Consider the following 19770-nt stretch of genomic DNA (forward strand, 5'->3'; position numbering starts at 1 on the left):
CTGATAAATACAGGTTACTGAGATATTTGCTTCTCAATAGTGCCTGTTTGAAATGTGAAGTTATTAGTTATTAAAGTTGCCTTTGTTTCTTTTCTTTCTGCTTCCTTTGTTTTCCCTACCAAATTTAGCATGGAAAAGGTTGGTTGGAAGCAGAAAATAAAACGATGATTTGGAATTTGGAGACAAGGCCAAAGACTTGAAAAGAAATGGGAATAAGCCTGTAGAGATGGTGGGATGGGGTGTGGGAGAGAAGACAGAAAACATCTGTATTAACAGCATAATATAGCTAAGCAATACTAACGGAAGAATTCCCCAAATTCTTCCATACAACAGCAGTATAAAATCAGAAAACATGAACTTTAAAGTTAAACAAATGAGAGACCAAATCCTGGCCCTGCTCTATATTAACTGTGTAACTTTTGGCAAATCATTATTATTTCTAATAACACCCTTTTCCTGACTACCAAAAGGAAGGAGTTCATAACCAGACATTTAAAATACAGAGAAAAACACAAAAAGGAAAGTAAAGATCATCACTGTCTGTGCTGGTTTGAAGCTGTTATGTACCCCAGAAAATGCCACATTCTTTAATCCATTGCTGTGGGTACAGAACTATTGTGGGTGGGACCTTTTGATTAGGTTTCAACTAAGATGTGACCCACATAATTGAAGGTGGGTCTTGATCCTTTACTGGAGTCCTTTATAAGCCTATAATAGGCAGAAAAAGTCGAGAGAGCTCAGAGAGAAACACCCAGACAAGTCTGGAGAAAGCTTAGAGAGGGAAAAGCCCTGGAGACACAAAGAGAGGACCCACAGAAGCTCAGAGAGGAGGCCACTGGAACCAGAAGCTGAAAGCAACGATTCTTGGGAGCAAAGGACCAGCAGATGCTGACCGTGTGCTTGCTGACAGAGGAACCCTAGATGCCAGCAGCCTGTCTTCAGAGAATGTATCATCCTGTTGATGCCTTAACTGGGACATTTTCACAGCCTTAGTACTGTAAATTCGCAAACTAATAAATCCCCATTGTAAAAGTCAATGCATTTCTGGTATACTGCATTCTGGCAGCTTTAGCAAACCAAAACACTATTCATAAAGAACATTTTGATCATTACCCTTAAAGTCTTTTACTTATCTGTACATATCCAACACTGTTTTATGACCTTCTCCACTCAATATGTTTTGAACACTAATCTTTGTCCTTAAGAATTCTTTCTTATTTTCTATGGTGCTGTAGTGTACTTACCTAATCCCTTACAGATATTTACATGGTCTCTAACTTTTATTGATAACAAAAAGTATGGTTAATGACCTGTAGCTTTCAACTGGTCTGTGTTTCACAAGGTGTAGTGAGTAAAAAACAGCAAACACAATGTGATAAGCAGCTAATAGGTTTGTTTTAAATAAATTTGAATCAATTTAAGGTTATTGCTGCAAAAATATCACTTCTCAGTCATTTGCATTCCAATAAGCTTTCCTGAAAAAACTAGGTAAAAAATGTCTTGGTCAAGTTATTGAACTTCTTAGGACTTCAGTTTCTTCATATGTAAAAAAGAGAACTCACAGTATTCACATGATTTATTTAAAGATGAGAAATCGTGAGGTGAATATTTTATAAACAGTAAGCATACAACAGTGATGCAAAGAGTGGTAGGTAAATATTATATGATTAATATATATCATCAGATAAGCCTCCAACCACATATCTATCTTTGGAATAGGTAGTAACAAATTGGTTAATAAAATAATTTTCTTCTTATAATCTTTCAGTCTCTTACTGAAATAATTTTTTTATTTTTGAAAACTCATGGCAGGACACATTAATCTTTGTAAACCCTGGATAGCATTGGTGCCTTTAGTTTTTACCCACAGGTGTACAAGTTTTCCCTCAAACTTGCACTTATACACATTCACTTCCTTCTTTTCCTTCCTCCTCCTTCTCTAAGCCTTCTTCCTGCCCCTCCCACTCTGGTCAACTAAATTCTCAACTGAACTTCTAGATACAGCCAGTCCTCAGTGTCATTTGAAAGTACAGGCAGCAGTCAAGTGTTGAAGGATGATTAGGATAGTCTTGGAAACTACCTGAGTAATTTTGAACCAATGAGAAGATACTTGATCAAGGACCAAGATAATTCAAAATACAGAGATCATTACAATTTTAAAAATCTTTCACTGAAGCATGATATATAGAGAAAATGCACATATCATACACATACTGCTCAGTGAAATTTCACAGCCTGAACAAACATGTATAACTAGCACCCAAGTCAAGAAATAAAACTTCAACAACCCAAAAGCCCTTCCTCATGCCTCCTTCCAATCATACCCTACCCCTTCCCCCCAAAGTGCAGCCTAACTTCCAACCATTTTGTCTACACTTGTATAAATAGAATTAGACTGTATACACTTTTGCACCTGGCTTCTTACACTCAACATAATCGTTGCAGGAATCATTGGCAACTGCAGTATATCCATTCTCATTGCTGAATGATAGTCCATCATGTGAATATACTGCAATTTATTTATCCATTCTACTGTCAACAAGCATTTAGCTAGTTTCTGGTTTAGGGCTATTCAAATAGTACTGCTATGAACATTCACAGCATTCATATGGAAAATCATATGCTATGAATATATCTTTTGGTGATATCTTTTGGGTTTATCCCTTGGAATGAAACTGCTGCATAACAGAGTATAAATTTGTTCAGTACCAAACAGTTTTCCAAAGTGGTTGTACTAACATTCTCAGCAGCAGCAGTTCTGGTATACCACATATTTACCAATTCTTTGAATTTTCCATCTTTTTTTCATTTTAGCCATTCTTATTGTGGCAGTATCTTATTGTGGTCTTGATTTGCATTTCTCTGATGCCTAATGAAATTGACCACTCTTTCATATGTTTATCGGACATCTGGATATCCTTTTCTTGAAGTGTCTTTTCAATTCTTTTACCTCCTACTTTGTTGTTCTTCAAGGTTGCCTTGCCTATTTTTGGCCTTTTACATTTTCTCATAAATTATAATCAGTTTGTTAATTTCCAAAAACTGAGATATTGACTGGGATTAGACCAAATCTATATATTAACTTGGGAGAATTGACATATTAAGAATATGGAGTCTACTAGTCTAAGAACATGGTATATCACTCATTTAATAGGACTCCTTGAATTTCTCTCAATGTATTTTACAGTTTTCAAGTGAAAAAGTTTTACATGTCTTTTGCAAAATTTATTTTGGGTACTTGGTTTTTTTTTTTTTGTTTTTTTTGCAATTATAAATGGTATAGTTTAATTTTCTATTTGTTACTGTATATAAAAGATATACAATTTATTTTTATATATTGGCCTTTATGTATATGCAGTGACCTTGCTGAATTTGTTTATTAATACTAACAATTTGTAGATTACTTTGAATTTTCCATGTACCCAACGATGTCATCTGCAAATAATGACTATTTTGTATATTTCTTTCTAACCCTAATCACTTTTATTTCTTTTTCTTCGCTTGTTGCATTAACTATGACCTCCAGTACAATATGGGAAGATTTATAGTTACAGATTCAGTTTCTTTTCTTGGATATCAAACTATTTTGTCTCTTTCTCCTCTCAGTTTTGCTAATTTGTGTATTTTGAAGAATTTGTATATATCATTCAAATTGTGAAATTTATAGCCTAATTCTTCATAAAATTCTTTTATCATTTTGAATGCAATAGGGACTGTAGAGGTGTCTCTTCTCCTTTTTCCTCCTAATATAGGTCATTTGTGTTTTCTCTATTTTGTTGATCAGAGTTAAAATGGCATTATTACTTTTATTAAACTTTTCAAAGAATCAAAAAAAAAAAAAAAAAAGCCTCATGCCAACATATAAAACACGCTGAGTAAGGGGAACTAAGAATTTCCTAAGTGGATAATCTTAAATTCACTATATTTTAAATTCCAGATGAAGTGTACACCCATTTGAAGCAATCAAAATGCATTTTAATTGGCATTAACAGAAAATGTAAGAAAGTCAACATTAATAGTTAACAATTTAATGGAACAGAAAAAACATCAACATGAATGTTAGCTGCCCTACAGTCATTTTTAAACAATTGCAACTTGAAAGAGAAGGGATTTCTGTTTTTGGCCATGGTGGAATATCAAGTACCAGATACATCTTTCCACCTTAAACAATGAAGAAACAGAAAAAACAATGGACAATAGGCAGCACATGAAAAAAACAAACAAGCCCTATGACTGCCCCAGTTTGTTACCTGGAGAGTTTCCAGGTCACAGTGTGGAAAGGGGGAAGCCAAACACAGCTCAGTCTTCCCGAGTTGAAATTTGGGAAGGCCAACGTGGCTGAAATTGACAGCACATTGTACTGGAGAGGAAAGAGATACACAGAGAGGCAAGAGCTATAAAGAGAAGGAATTCCTGAGATATAAGAAAGGCCACCCTCTGCCCCAATATTTCAGTTGAGTATTGATCAGCACCTGAAAATGAGTAAACTATCTAAAGTTTGGTAAGAAAGTCACCTAAAAGAGGCAGGCAAAGACATAGTGCTGACACATAGTTCCTTTTCCCAGCAGCCAGAGTGGTAAAACATAAAACCTGATATAGTATAGTATACAGTACAAAATACTGCCTACCAGTAAGGCAAAATTAGCCCAGACTAGAGGCTGTTCTGGTCCCAATAAGCACTGAAAGGATCATTTGCCAACATAACTGTGTTCCCAAATAAACTTCAAGAATACTCACAGGAATACAAATATATATATAACCAATAAGGTAAAATTCAGTTTTATACATCAAGTAAAAAATTACCAGCACATAAAAAAAAAAAATGAAAAAATCACTAATAACGAAAAGAAAAATAAAAAAAACAAACAAAATGACACACATGATAGAAAAAGTAGACAAGAACAGTAAAAGATTTATTATCACTATACTCCCTAAGTTCAAAAAGTTAGAAGAAAGATTGAGGATATTAAAAAGAGACATGGAAAATCAAAAAATTTTAAAAATTCAAAAATAACATTTAGAGATAAAAATATACTAGAGGGAATTAATAGCAGATTGGACAGTGAAAAAGAGATTATGAAATTAAAGACATAAGAAGAGAAACTATCAAAAAAGAATAAAGGAAAAAAAAGCTAAAAGAAAAAAAGGAACAGTGTCAGTGAGCTGTGGGACAACTTCAAACATCCTACTGAAAGACTAATGTGGTCCCTGAAGAAGAGGAGCTAGGGGAAATCAGAAAAAATATTTCAAGAAACAATGGCAAAAAAGAAATTACAAAGTTGGCAAAAAGTATAAATCCAAATATTTAAGTAGCTTAATAAACCCTAACACAAGCAGCACAAAAAAAAACTACACTAACACCAAACTGATTTTTTCTTACATTTTATTTTGAAATAAATTCAAAGTTGTAGGAACAGTTGCAAAAACAATACAAACCCCATACACAGAACTCCAGCATTCCGACCCCACCCCCGATACCCCTATCCACTAACTTTAACATGTTGTCATACCGCTATTTCTTTCCCTCCCTCCCTCCTTCCCTCCCTCTCTCCCTATCATCCATCATCTATTGCTCTGTCTTCTGAACATGAGAGCTAGCTGCACACATCCTTGAACAAACACTATAATTCACATATACAATTCCCATGAACAAGAACATTCTTTCATGCAATCCCATTAAGCGCAGCTAAGAAGTACAAGAGATTCCACAATGATACAAACCTTACATTCTATATTTCCTTTTCCTTATGTCTCAACTGTGTCCCTTTGGGCCTCCTGTCCTCCATCCTCAGATCCCATCCAGGATCATCCTTGGAATTCAATTCTCATCGATTTAGACTTTTTTTTGTTTGTTTGTTCTCAACTGTGGAAACATATATACAGCCTAAATCTTCCCATTCCAGCCCCTCCCTAGCCTTCCATCAGTGGGATTAATCACATTTAGAATGTTGTAATGCTACTACCTTCCCACCACCCATTACTAGAAATTTCCCTTCACCTCAAACAGCAACCCTACACTCATTTCTTAACTCCTCATTGCCCCTTCCCCCATTTCTCTTAACCCATACTCTACTTTTCATCTCTATGGTCATATTCTCTGATAATTTATTTGTGTTTACTGTGGGGCTTAAATTTAACCTCTTAAATCCATAACAATCTTGGTTTTCTTTGATACCAACTTAATTTCAGTAGGACACATAAACTATGTACCTATACTCCTCCACTCCCCCACCTTTATATAGTTCTTTCAAAAATTACATATTTTACATTGAGTTCAAAACCACTGATTTATCATTAGAGTTTGTGTTTTCTATATCATGTAGGAAGTAAAGAGTGGAGTTACAATTCAAAAATTATTGACTTCCATTTGTATTCCATTGTGATCAGAGAATGTGCTTTCAATAGGTTCAATTTTTTTTTTTTTTAATTTATTGAGGCTTGTTTTATGTCCCAGAATATGGTGATTTGGGATGTAAGGTTCTATATATGTCTGTTAAAATTCTCTATATCTCTTTCTCCTTTCTTTGTTTCTCTGTTGGTAGGGCTCTCTTTAGCATCTGAAGTAGGGCAGGTCTTTTATTGGTAAACTCTCTCAGCATTTGTTTGTCTGTGAAAAATTTAAGCTCTCCCTCAAATTTGAAGGAGAGTTTTGCTGGATAAAGTATTCTTGGTTGGAAATTTTTCTCTCTCAGAGTTTTAAACATGTCATGCCACTGCCTTCTCACCTCCATGGTGGCCGCCGAGTAGTCACTACTTAGTCTTATGTTGTTTCCTTTTGTATGTGGTGAATTGCTTTTCTCTTGCTGCTTTCAGAACTTGCTCCTTCTCTTCAGTATTTTACAGTCTGATCGGAATATGTCTTGGAGTGGGTTTATTTGCATTTATTCTATTTGGCATTCGCTGGGCATTTATGCCTTGTGTATTTATATTGTGTAGAAGGTTTGGGAAGTTTTCCCCAACAATTTCTTTGAATACTCTTTCTAGACCTTTACCCTTCTCTTCCCCTTCTGGGACACCAATGAGTTTTAAATTTGGACGCTTTATTTTATCTATCGTATCCTTGTGATCCTTTTCGATTTTTTTCTCCATTCTTTTGTTCTTTCATTTTCTGTTCTGTGGACCTCTAGGACACTGAGTCATTGTTCAGTCTCCTCTAACCTTGTATTATGAGTATCCAGAGTCTGTTTAATTTGGCCAACAGTTTCTTTTATTTCCATAAGATCTTCTATTTTTTTTATTTAATCTTGCAATTTCTTCTTTATGCTCTTCTAGGGTCTTCTTTATGTCCTTTATATCCTGTGTCATGGTCTTCTTCATGTCTTTTATATCCTGTGCCATGTTTTCGTTCCTCGATTTTAATTGTTTGATTAATTGTGCCAAGTACTGTGTCTCTTCTCATATTTTGATTTGGGTGTTTGGGATCGGGTTCTCCATATGTCTGGTTTTATCATATGCATTAAGATTTTCTGTTGTTTTTGGCCTCTTGGCATTTGCTTTGCTTGAAAGGGTTCTTTCAAGTTGAAAAAAAAAAAATACCAATTTAATTTTTCAGAAATACAAGTTGGTGGTGTACACTTTCTCCAATTAACCAGCAGATGGAGTCTGCAAGTCACCTATACCCTTCAAGTCAGTTCTCCCCAACTCTGTCTCTGTGGTGTGTGGGGAAATGATTTTTGTGAGGTTCAGTTGGTGAACTCAGTTTGGGTTTGTTGTTGGAGCTGTCTGCCCTGAACATGGTGCATGTGTCTGGGTGGTCAGGGAGGCAGGGCCGCTTTAATATTCAAACCTCCCAGGTGATCCTGGAGATTCAAGGCTGTTGCAAGAGTCTAAGCCTTCATTTCAGTTTTGCCCCAGATTTTCTCTGTCACTGACCCACAAACTACCGGCATTGACATGGTGCCCCTGGGTTTTTTGAGTGGGGCCCCTTCTCAGCTGTGATCTTCCAGGACCTCTGCTGAGGGATGCTGTGCTACGTCACTAGTGCGCGTCATCCCTCAAGGGAAGCCCCAGGCTGCTGGGCCGTGCAGGGGCGCTCTCTGCCTGATGTGAAGATTAGCCTATAATTCTTGAGTGGCGTTAAGTTCTGAATGAAAGGCAGGTAGTAGAGCCGGGCCCCACCCCTTTCCTCTTAGAGAAGATAGATACCTTAGGGGGAGGTCATTAGCATTTCAATGGTCTCTCTCTGCCTGTACCACACCCCTGTCTGGGTCACAGAACTGGGAACTAAAAATGGCTGAGGCTTTCTCCACTGGGTCAAAAAAGGAATGGAGCTAGTCCGAGGTGACCCTCCGGCTCTCCAAGGTCAGTCGTCACCCAAAGCCTCTGTCTACTTGTTGGAGATTCGTACCTCGTAGTGAGCAGTTCACACTCGCTAATTAAAACCCCAGGTGGAGCTCAGCTGAGGTATATTCGCTTGCTGGGAGAAAGCTTTTCTCTGGCATCATGAGGCTTTGTAGCTCGGGCTGTGGGGAAGGGGTCTCCCAATTTGGATCCGCAGTTCTTACAGGTTTTATGTTGTGATGTCAGGCAATCCTCCCAATTCAGGTTAGTGTATGATAAGTGGACGGTCACGTTTGTCCCCCTGCACTTATTCCGGATTATTTGTTGTTTCTGGTTTTTTTTTAGTTGTTCCGGGGGACTACTTAGCTTCCACTCCTCTCTATGCCGCCATCTTGGCCAAACTGATTTTAAAAAATTTACAAGCGGCTAAAGAAAAAAAAAAAAAAATCAACACATTTTGTAAAGAGGATCAAAGAAGAGAAGGACAGCAGACTTCTGGTCAGAAACAATGTTATCCAGAAAAACTGGACCAACATCTTAAAAAGTATACACAGAGCAAGGAAACCTACAACCAGTAAAAATATCTTTTAAAACATAAAAGTGAAATAAAAACTGAAAAAATTCATCACCAGCAGATCTGTAATATGAGATCACTGAAAACAGAAAAAGTGCTGGAGAATATTAAATACAGTTTTATTTTTTAAAAAATTTTAAAGACAATTGGTTAAAAAATAAATATTGTATTCTGAGAAGGGTTAATACATGTAAAAGCAAAAACGTGTGAAAACAATTATTCAGAGGCAGGTAAAAAGAAAATGGAAGTACACTGCTATAAAAGTTGTGATGTTATATGTGAAGTGGTATATTACTTGAAGGTAGACTGATAAGTTAAAGATATACAATGTAAGTCCTAAAGCAACCATTATAAACAACAAAAAAAAAAGAATAAAGAGGTATAGTCAATGAGAAGACAAAATGTAACCATGGAGAAAAAAGGAAACAAAGGATAAACAAGACAAATAAAAAAATAAGAATAAAGCAAGAGAAAAAAATTTAAACTCAGCCATATTAATATCACATTAAATATAAATGGTTTAAATACTTCAATTAAAAGATAAAAAGCAAGACCCAACTATATGGTGTCTTACAAGAAACCAACTTTGAATACAAAAACACCAATGAGTTAAAAAGTTTAAAAAGTGGAACAAGATATACCATGCTGACACTGACCAAAATAAGGAAGAGTGGCTATATTAATATCAAAGTAAATCATTAGTAAAAGAATATTACTATACATAAAAAGGTTATTTTATAATGATAAAGGGTTCAATTCCTCAAGAGAATATAACATTCCTAAACATTTTACACCTAATAAAAGAATATCAAAGTATATGAAACAGAAATTCATAGAAATGAAACAAAAAACAGACAAATCCACTATTATAGTTCTATATTTCAACACCCTTGTCAATAAGAGATAGAACAAGCAGACAGAAAATTAGTAACCATATAGAAGACTTGAACAAGACTATCAATCAACTTGACCTAATTGACATTTGTAGAACACTATAGCCCACAACAGGAGAATAAACATAATTTTCAAATGTACATGAAACATTTACCAAGATAGACTATATTCCGTCCATAAAACAAGTCTCAATAAATTAAAAAGGACTCATGTCACACAACATATTTTCTCTGATCACCAGAGAATTAAATTTGATCCTTGTAAAATCCCCAAATATTTGGAAACATTCTCAGAAACATACTTTTAAACTGATGGAGTAAAGAAAAAGTCAAAAGAGAAATCAGAAAATATTTTGAACTGAATGAAAATGAAAACACAATGTTTAAGAAGAAGCACTTATGAAAAATGTATAGCACTTACTGCTTACATTAGAAAAGAAGGGTCTTAAATCAGTCACTCTAGCTACCACCTTAAAAAAGCAGAAAAATGCATATCAAACCCAAAGTAAGCAGAATAAAACAAATAATAAAAATCATAGTGGAAACAATAAAACAGCAAACAGAAAAACAATAGAGAAAAACCAAGGAAACCAAAAGTTGGTTAAGAAAATCAATAAAACTGATAGATATATAGCCAGACTGCCAGGAACAATTGAGAAAAGACACAAATTACAAATATCAGGAATGAGAGATAGGACATCACTACAAACCTACAGATTTTAAATAATAACTAGGGAATGTTACGTTATGAACAATTTTATTCAAATAAATCCATCAACTCAGATGAAATGGATATATTTCATGAAAAACAAAAATTACCAGAGCTCATTGAAGAAATATTAAATAACCTGAATAGCAGTATTAAATAATTTGAAACTATAGTTAAAAACCTTCCCACAAGACTAAATTATATGAAAACTCTAGATTAATGTCCCTCACAAACATAAATGCAAAAAAATCTAAAAATAATTTTAGCAAATCAAACCAAACAATGTATCAAAAGGTTAATAATACTTCATGATCAAGTGCGATTCATCCTGGGAAAGCAGAGCTGATTTAACACTTGAAAAAAAAATTAATGTAATTTACAATATTATGAATTTTAAAAGAAAAACTGTATGATCAACTCAATAAACACAAAAAAGCACCTGACAAAATCCAATATCCATTTCTGATAAAAGCTCTGAATAAAGTAGGAATAGAAGAGCATACTCTCACAATCTGAGAAAGGGCATCTACGAGAAACCTACAAGTCACACCATACTTAATGGTAAAGAAGGAATACTTTCCCCCTAAGACTGGGAATAGGCAAAAACAACTACTCTCAACTATTTCCATTCAAATTATTTTGGAGGGTCTAGAGCCAGTATAACAGGCAAAAAATAAAATAAAAGAATAAAATAGAATAGAACACATCAAGATTAAAAAGGAAAAAGTAAAAACATCTTTATTAGCTGACACTGTAACTCCATATCTACCAAAAAAAAAAAGCTACAAGAACTGGTAAGCCTAGCAAAGGGGCAGAATGAAAGGTTAATATATAAAGATCAATTGTATGTTCTACATATTAGCAACAAATAATCAGAAACTGAATGTCTGAATGTTTAAAAACATGCCAGTTCACTGTGGGATTGAGAACATCTTGACCAAAAGGGGGATGCGAAATGAAATGAAATAAAGCTTCAGTGGCTGAGAGATTTCAAATGCAGTTGAGAGGTCACTCTGGTGGACATTCTTATGCACTATATAGATAGCCCTTTTTAGGTTTCAATGTATTGGAATTGCTAGAAGTAAATACCTGAAACTACCAAACTCCAACCCAGTAGCCTTGATTCTTGAAGACGATGTATAACAATGTAGCTTATGAGGGGTGACAGTGTGATTGTGAAAACCTTGTGGCTCGCACTCCCTTTATCCAGTGTATGGATGGGATGAGTAGATAAATGGGGACAAAAACTAAATGAAAAATAGAGTGGGATTGGGGGGAGGGGGATGATTTGGGTGTTCTTTTTTACTTTTATTTTTTATTCTTACTCTGATTCTCTCTGTTATAAGGAAAATGTTCAAAAATAGATTTGGGTGATGACCTATATGATGGTACTGTGAACAGCTGACTGCACATCATGGATGACTGTATGGTATGTGAATATATCTCAATAAAACTGAATTTTAAAAAAACATGCCAGTTGCAATATCATTGAAAATATGAAATAAATAAATCTACCAAAAGATGCCTATGGTCTGTACACTGAAAACTACAAAACACTGCTGAAAGAAATTAAAGATTTAAATAAATGGAGACATATATTGTGTTTATGGGTTGAAAGAATCAATAATTGTTAAAGTGTCAATTCTCCCCTGTGGTGGTTTGGAACTGTATGTACCCCCAGAAAATCATGTTCTTAAAGCTAATCCATTCCTATGGGTGTAAACCTGTTGATGAGGTTACCTCAGTTAAGGTGGCTCAGGGTGGGTCTTAATCCTCTTACTGGAGTCCTTTAGAAAGGGGATGAATGCAGAGAGAAAGATAGAAAGTGAGGAAGCAAGAAGCTCAAAGTAACGAAATCTGGAAGAGAAGGGAGAGACCAGCAGATGCTGCCATGTGCCTTGCCATTATGTCAGAGGAATAAGGATCACAGGCAGCCGTTCTTTGGGAAGAAAGCATCACTTTGAGGATGCTTTGGTTTGAACATTCTGTTTCAAATTGTAAGCTAATAAATTCCCATTATTTAACATCAACTCATTTCATGGTATCTTCTTTAAGCAGCCTAGGAAACTAACACATCCCCCAACCTTATCCACGTATTAATAAAATCTGAATCAATAGCCCTGTGGAAATTTTGATAAAAACTAATAAACTGATAGTAAAGTTTAAATGGAGATGAAAAGGACCTAGAATAGCCAAAATGACTTTCAAAAAAAGAACAAAGTTGACTAACTTACAGTAGCAGATTTCAAGATTTATGGTAAAAGACAGTGCGGCACTGGTGTACACAGAATAATAAAAAAGTATAATGAATTCAGAAATAAACCCACACAGGTACGTTCCACTGATTTCTGACAAAGGTGACAAGGCAATTTAATAGGGAAAGAATAAAACTTGGCTGGGACAATTAATAGCTTTACAGAAAGAAAACAAAACAAAACAAAGCAAAACAAAAACAAAACACCCAGCCCATACGTCACAGCATGTACAAAAATTCACCCAAAACAGTAGTAGTAGGTCTATATAAGAGGACTTAGAGACAACATCTAACTGCATGTAACAACACTGATGCACAAAAGTTGGTAACATTATGCTGAGTCAAAGAAGCCAGACTCCATTCTGTACTCTATTCCATTGATACGAAATTTTAGATTGTACAACCAATGTTTAGCAGATTAGTGATTGCCTGGGGATGGGGTAGTGAGGAGAGAAGGAACATGTTCATTATTTTGATTGTGATGATAGAATAGTGGTATAATTTTATGTGAAAACTCATCAAGTTGTTGCATGACAAACAGCAATAAGGCTGTAAAAAAATCTCATTACATTCTATAATTTACAAAAGACTATATACATGTTATAAAAACATAAATCAAACTATTGAAGGTTACTTTATTCTTTAAAATAATACTCCAAAATGATTTTACAAAATAATACTCTAAACAATCAAGAGGAAGTGTATTCAACAGAATCCTATCATTGTTCACTCTAGAGTAGTACAATTACTGATGAAATGTCTTCTTTATATTAGCCATATTTTTTATTACGGGTTTTTTACTTTTGGTAATAATTTGATACAGTTTTTTTTTTCTTTTTATTAGCACACAAACATGCATAATATGACCCTACAAAAATTTTATTTCATACCTGGATGGGAGAGCGAATTGTTACCTTCTTACTTCCTTCCACTGCGTCAATTTGACAAACAATAGATCTTTCAACTCCAGACTCTCTGTGTCTTACAGTGTACAGACGTCGTCCCACTTTTGTTAAAGGAATTTTATCAGCAGTAGAGTGGTTAACAGGTGCTGAATAAAAATACAGAGATGTTTTAAAGTTTTTGCTATACTTCATTAATTTTAAGTACATATTAACTTTAAGTACATGTTAAATACCACAAACATCAAATGACTGTTAAATACATGAATAACAGTAATTGAAGTCTTTAGATATAATCTATACAAATGAGTATTTTCAGAAGCCACAATGTATTTCCACAGGATTCATCTAAAACACTTCTTACCAAAAACAAAACAAAACATACTTTGATTAAAATTAAAAAACAACAACAACAAAAAAAAAACACAAAACTTTTTCAGGAGTTTAAGCTAAGATGATAATAACCAACCTTTTTAAAGTGAGAGAATAATGAGAGGAATCATTATAAAATACAAGAACACAAATCCTCTTTGCTATCATAACAACCAGAGCCTAATATCTTCCAGCAGTCATAGGCAATTATCAAGGAAGCTGAAATTCTGAAATTTTTCCATTTAAAATTTTTCCAACTACCTCTGACACTTTCAGCTAAATTATGGTTTGGACTAAACACAATTTTATATACATTTGTCTAAACGACAAATGTTAATTGTATTAGGGTGAAATTATTTATTTGCATAAATCCACCCTTCATCCATAAAAACATGAGCTCAAAACCAAACAGAAGAAAAACTGGTAAGAACTATTCACTGACAATGCTTTGAAAACCCCTGAAACCTAGCCATTTCCTGAGTAGGACAAAGTACTAGATATCAGTTTTAGTACTCCTCCCTCCATATCTTATTACTCTTTCAAATGCCTTCCTCAATAACTATGTAAATGTCACAGTAAGAAGTGGTGGTGTGGTGAGGCTTTGGGACTATTTAACTTCCCAAAGACTAGATACTATGATAATTTATGAATTTATTTTCACCTCTTTATATAAATGAAAAATTTCCAGGAAACAGAAAGGTCAAAGGAAAAACAACTTCCACCTCAACATAGAGAACACAAAAAACACATCAAATGTACTAGTTTCATGAATTCAAAATTTAATTTGAATTCATTCAGCTGCAAAACTGGTAGAATACTACTGAGTTATACCAAAGGTGGTTAAAATGATAACCACCAACAGCTATAGGATGCAAAAGCTGAGTGAGGATGACATCTTATATTTCTCCTTCCCAAAACAAAAAGCAGTACAGTATAATGCTCTAAACAATGTAGCAGATAAAAAAAAAAAAAATGTCAGAATTTGGAATATAATGACAACAGCAACGAAAGCACTGCAAAGGATAAAGGAATCCTAACATACCAATAAAGAAATAAAAACCTATGAGATACCATCAGTGAGTAAAATGACATGTATAATGTGATTTAAAGCTAAGTAAAACTACAGGAAAGTAATATATTACTTACTAAGAAGAATGAAGAAGAGTTTGCTGCTTAGGCTGGTCATAGCACTGAAATGATCACTGTCCTTAGTTCGGACATAATCCATACTTAAACTCTCCTCATTTTTCAATATATATGATTTAGCCATAGGAACACTGAGTACACTAAAGGAATCACTTGGCGAAACAGAGAGAGTAAGTCCAAGAGAATTTACAATCATAAATGGTGCTAGATCCTTTACAAAGACATCTGAAGATCCAGTGGCAGCTTCTGTGAATGCCTAATAAAGAAAAGTTACCATAAAGTATGACAAAATGAAATATGGAAAACTAATTAATAAGAACACTAATGGACACATGACAAGAAACTAAGTCAACAGTGAACTTATTGTTCAATAAAAGAAAAGGTTGAATGAGACTAGTACTCCAGCATTTAAAATTTCAAATGTCTTTCCTTACCTTGCCTAAATTATTTAACATAACAAGGCCACATTTGGATAATGTAATGTTTAGTTGGTCTTTTGAATAGAAACTGATGATAGTTTTATACTCTGGAACTTTGTAGTTTTCTTCTTCAGCGTCTGACTCAACAATGGCCTTCTTTGCTTTCTTTTTCATCTAAAATGAAAAATATATAAGAAAAACTTGTTCCTAAGAGCACAACATCTCATTTTGCAAAATAAAAGCAAAACTTTAGACAAATCCAAATATTAACATTAGAGAGAGCAACGCATTTTATCAATTCCATTACCTGACTAGAATTACTGGGAAATCAGACAACAAAACCCCACATAGGAGAGTGGCAATAATTAGGGGAAAAATATATTCGGATCCTTGATGATACTAAAATGGTTGGCATAAATTACAAGAATAAAACTAAAAATCAGTAAGTGCACATGGCATCTGAATGAAAATTAAATGCACCTACATCATAACAACCTGGAAATCCGGAGCAAGAAAAGAGGTCATTTAGTCTACTGGTCATGCTATAATGAAGAAATAAAACCTAGGGACTTATGAAGTCAGAAAATTAGTGACAAAACAGTTCAATAAACCTAGGATTCATGAGAATCAATACCTCTTTTTTGGATTCACAAAATCACTGCCCATGTATACACTGACCTTAAAATCATCAAAGGAGTTACTTATCAAATCCTTTGAAATATCTGAAAAATCAAATATAATGGTCTAATACAAAAAAGCTGGACATGCCAAGCTAACATTGCTGTTACTTTAACTGGCATTAAGCCATTAAAAATTTGTCTACAGGATGACTGAACTGTTACTATGCAGGACCATGCTAGTGAATCCGCAGTTTCTTCTTCAGAACCAAAATTCCATAAATCAAAAGACTTTGATTTTCAAGATTAAATAAATTCACAATGTATTTTAAACAGATAATAATATACCTCCTTCTATATATACCATCCGAGGACAAAGGGAACTCGGGATAGACAACAACCTACAACAAGAAGAGAGCGGACTGTGCAGTCAGGTTTGTATCCCACCGACCTCTTCCACTTTCTAGTTACTGTTACATTACGGAAGCCCCTTAACTTTCTGGTCAGTTCTCCAACATGTTAAAATGGAGATAAAAACTGTATTTTCTTTAGAGGATTGCTGTAAGGCTTAAATCAAAGATACAGTACTCAGAAGAGCATCTTGTACATAATAAATGTTATGTAACAATTTGTATTAGAAGCCTAGGAGACATCAACCTTGGATTGGAAAATTATACAGAGAGGTCAAAGAGGGAAGCTTACAGGGCAAGGCTCACTGATCTTGGATACTGTGATTAAAATTAACTAAAGTATGTAGTGTGGTGTAGCTAATCTCAATTTTTTACAAATTTTGTTTTTTTTTCTGCAGACTTCAAATATACCTTGAATCCAAGATTCCATGGTCTAAAGTCTTCAGTTTGATCAATTTCTAAGGGTTCAAGCAACGGTTCCCATACACCAAACATTTCATTGTAATAATGCACCTATAAAGAGAATTTTTAATTTCTTTTAAATAAAATATTTTGACATTGTTCTAAAATTATCTTCCATGCTATTTCCCACAGCCATGCCTTTTGGCTGTGCTATTTCTTCTCCATGAAAACAGTTCTACATGCCATTCAGTAGCTTCCTATGCACACTCCCTAAGTACTTTGCTCAACTGGAAACCCCACAGTCCATATTTATCCTTTAAAATTTAGTCCAGGTAAAACCCTCTTCTTTTAACCATCTCTCCTTAACACCCAGGCTGGGTTAAGCATCAAACTCTGTGTTCACCCATCATATATTATGGACCTTCTAAAACATGTCTGTCTTCCTCAATAGACTAAAAGCTCCTTGAAGGCAAATACCATATTATTCAATGAGATTTTATTTATTAGATGCTCTTAACTTCTTAGGCATCCTAGATCAAATCATCTGCAAAACAGATACAATCAATCCTCATTATCTGTGTATTCCGTATTTGCTAATCTACCTACCAAAATTATTATTTGTAATCTCCAAATCAATATTCATGGACATGTGCATAACACCATGAGTTGCCCGACATGCACATTTCCAGGTGAGGTCAAACAAGGCAATACCCCTCCTTCTTATTTCACGTCTCACTCTGTAAACAAGTGTCCCCTTCGTGGTTTTTTTAGTGACACACTTTTTGCATTTTTGTACTTTTTATTGATGATTTTACTGTTTAAAACGGTCCCTAAGTATACTGCCAAAATGCTATCTAGTGTTCTTCTGTGCAAAAAGGCTGTGAAATGCCTTATGGAGCAAATATATGAGTTAGATGAACTTCTTTCAGGCATGAGTGTAATGCTGTTGGCTGTGAATTCAATGCTACTGAATCAACTCCTAATTTAACGAGTTCCAATTACCTGCTCTCAATGTGATTTGTTTAAACCTGACTAAATTTATGTTTAGAGGCTTTGTTTAAATGTTTCTCTAAAGTGTTCTTAAGACAATGATATTGTTAATAGACTGGGTTAAATGGGGGCAATCCCTAAAGGCTACTGCACTGGGGGCAAATTTAAATAAGAAGCAAAAGATATAAGGTGCCTTTAAACAGAAGCACACATAAAACAAGGTAATCTATTCACTGGTTAACAAATGTGACCAGAAGCTTACAGGAACATAAATTCTATATTTCCCCTAAGAGTAATGAGTCACTACTCTCAAATTCAGTCTTCCTAGTAACTTTCTAGAGCATAACTACTATAAATAACAAGAGGTGAAAAATTAAAATCTAGTCATAATCAGTTAAACCTATATTAGCACACAACTTTGTATCAACATACTTAAATATGATAGAAGCATATAAATTTTCATATTAACTGTAATAAGGTAGAATATCTGATTACTTTCCGATATACATAAACTCAGTAAATTGAATCAAAATATCCCTGGTGATGATTACATGTAGATAAATTCTGAAACATAATATATATTGTTTCAATTCTAATATCTCCAAAATAATCTCAACAAAAAAAAAAACTGTTTTTAAAGTACTCCTATGAAAATTTAAAGATTTTAGTAAACTTTCATTTCAGAATAAGATTGTCCATAACTTTTGAACTCTTTATATTACTACTTTAGAAGGATTATTCATGCATTCAGAAATCCACTTTATATTATCCTTTGAAAGGAAAAAAAATATTCAATTTCAACTCTTGAAAATAATTTTAAATCTAATCAACAGCTGTTTTTAATATATCAAATTTAGGATGATAAAGTGAATTGAAATACAAACTTAACATGGAAATATATTCTAAAAGTAAAAGCAATACACACATAAAAGCAATTGCATCAAATCAATCATGTAAGTAGTAATTTAAAACATATATATGACCAAACTAAAAATTCGTAAACATTCAATAAAAACTTTTTTGAGCCAACATTATATTTGAACAAGCTTATGTGAAATGTATAAATAATATTTCTATACTATTCCATATGTGGCATTATTTGTTGCAAAAAGAAAAAAATTTATGTATGCTTACTTCTAGCTCAAGCTGACAATGGAGATTTATTAGAGAACTCCAGTTTTTCCCTTCCCCTGAAAAACGTGACTTTGCCAAAAGCATAGGTACTGTTCTATGACCAATTCCAGCCTCAAGAACTATAAAAATAGAATCAATGTTCATTTTTATTGTCTCTCCTTTTGGTACCAATTCAGTTGTGGGAGCTATTTTTTCAGCTTCATTTGGTTCTTCAAGGAACCACATTTTTAAATTCTTTGTATCCTTCTTTTCCCATAAAAGTGCTGTAGAAGTAGTAGCTTCTTTGGGGATGGTTTCCTTTGTTGTATAAAGTGCTGAAGTTATGGTAATCACAGTTTTTATGATAACTGGTGAAACCTAAGGGGAAAATATTAAACTAGTAAAAAAGCTACACATGACAGTTTCAAAGATACTTAAAAATATGTTAAATATATCTGCTGAAGGATCACAAGGAATTAATAATGAAGTAACATTACTACCAAGAAATAGCAAATACAATTTACTGTTTACAAAAAAATTTTAATTACAATTAATTAATTTCAATTTTGTAAAATTTTACATGAATCTTCTAGATACTAAACGGATCAAGTGTAATTCCAAATATAGCAAGTACAGGGATGTCACATATTAACTACAAAAGCAGTCACATGCCAAGAGTAAAATATAGG

At 34.0% G+C, this 19770-nt stretch overlaps 1 protein-coding gene across 4 annotated transcripts in view; it reads right to left on the reverse strand.

Annotated features, from left to right (window-relative positions):
* Nucleotides 1-19770, reverse strand: part of VPS13A (vacuolar protein sorting 13 homolog A) — a 275242-nt gene that overhangs the window by 123214 nt on the left and 132258 nt on the right. For all 4 annotated transcript variants that reach the window (XM_037798536.1, XM_037798538.1, XM_037798537.1 and 1 more), the window contains exons 35-39: nt 19103-19459; nt 16988-17089; nt 15565-15723; nt 15131-15386; nt 13601-13761 (exon numbers count right to left, since the gene is read on the reverse strand). In XM_037798536.1, the coding sequence (XP_037654464.1) occupies nt 13601-13761; nt 15131-15386; nt 15565-15723; nt 16988-17089; nt 19103-19459 (1035 nt within the window). The remainder of the gene's footprint in view (nt 1-13600; nt 13762-15130; nt 15387-15564; nt 15724-16987; nt 17090-19102; nt 19460-19770) is intronic.

This window comes from Choloepus didactylus, chromosome 10 (genome assembly GCF_015220235.1).
Source record: "Choloepus didactylus isolate mChoDid1 chromosome 10, mChoDid1.pri, whole genome shotgun sequence".
NCBI lineage: Eukaryota > Metazoa > Chordata > Mammalia > Pilosa > Megalonychidae > Choloepus > Choloepus didactylus.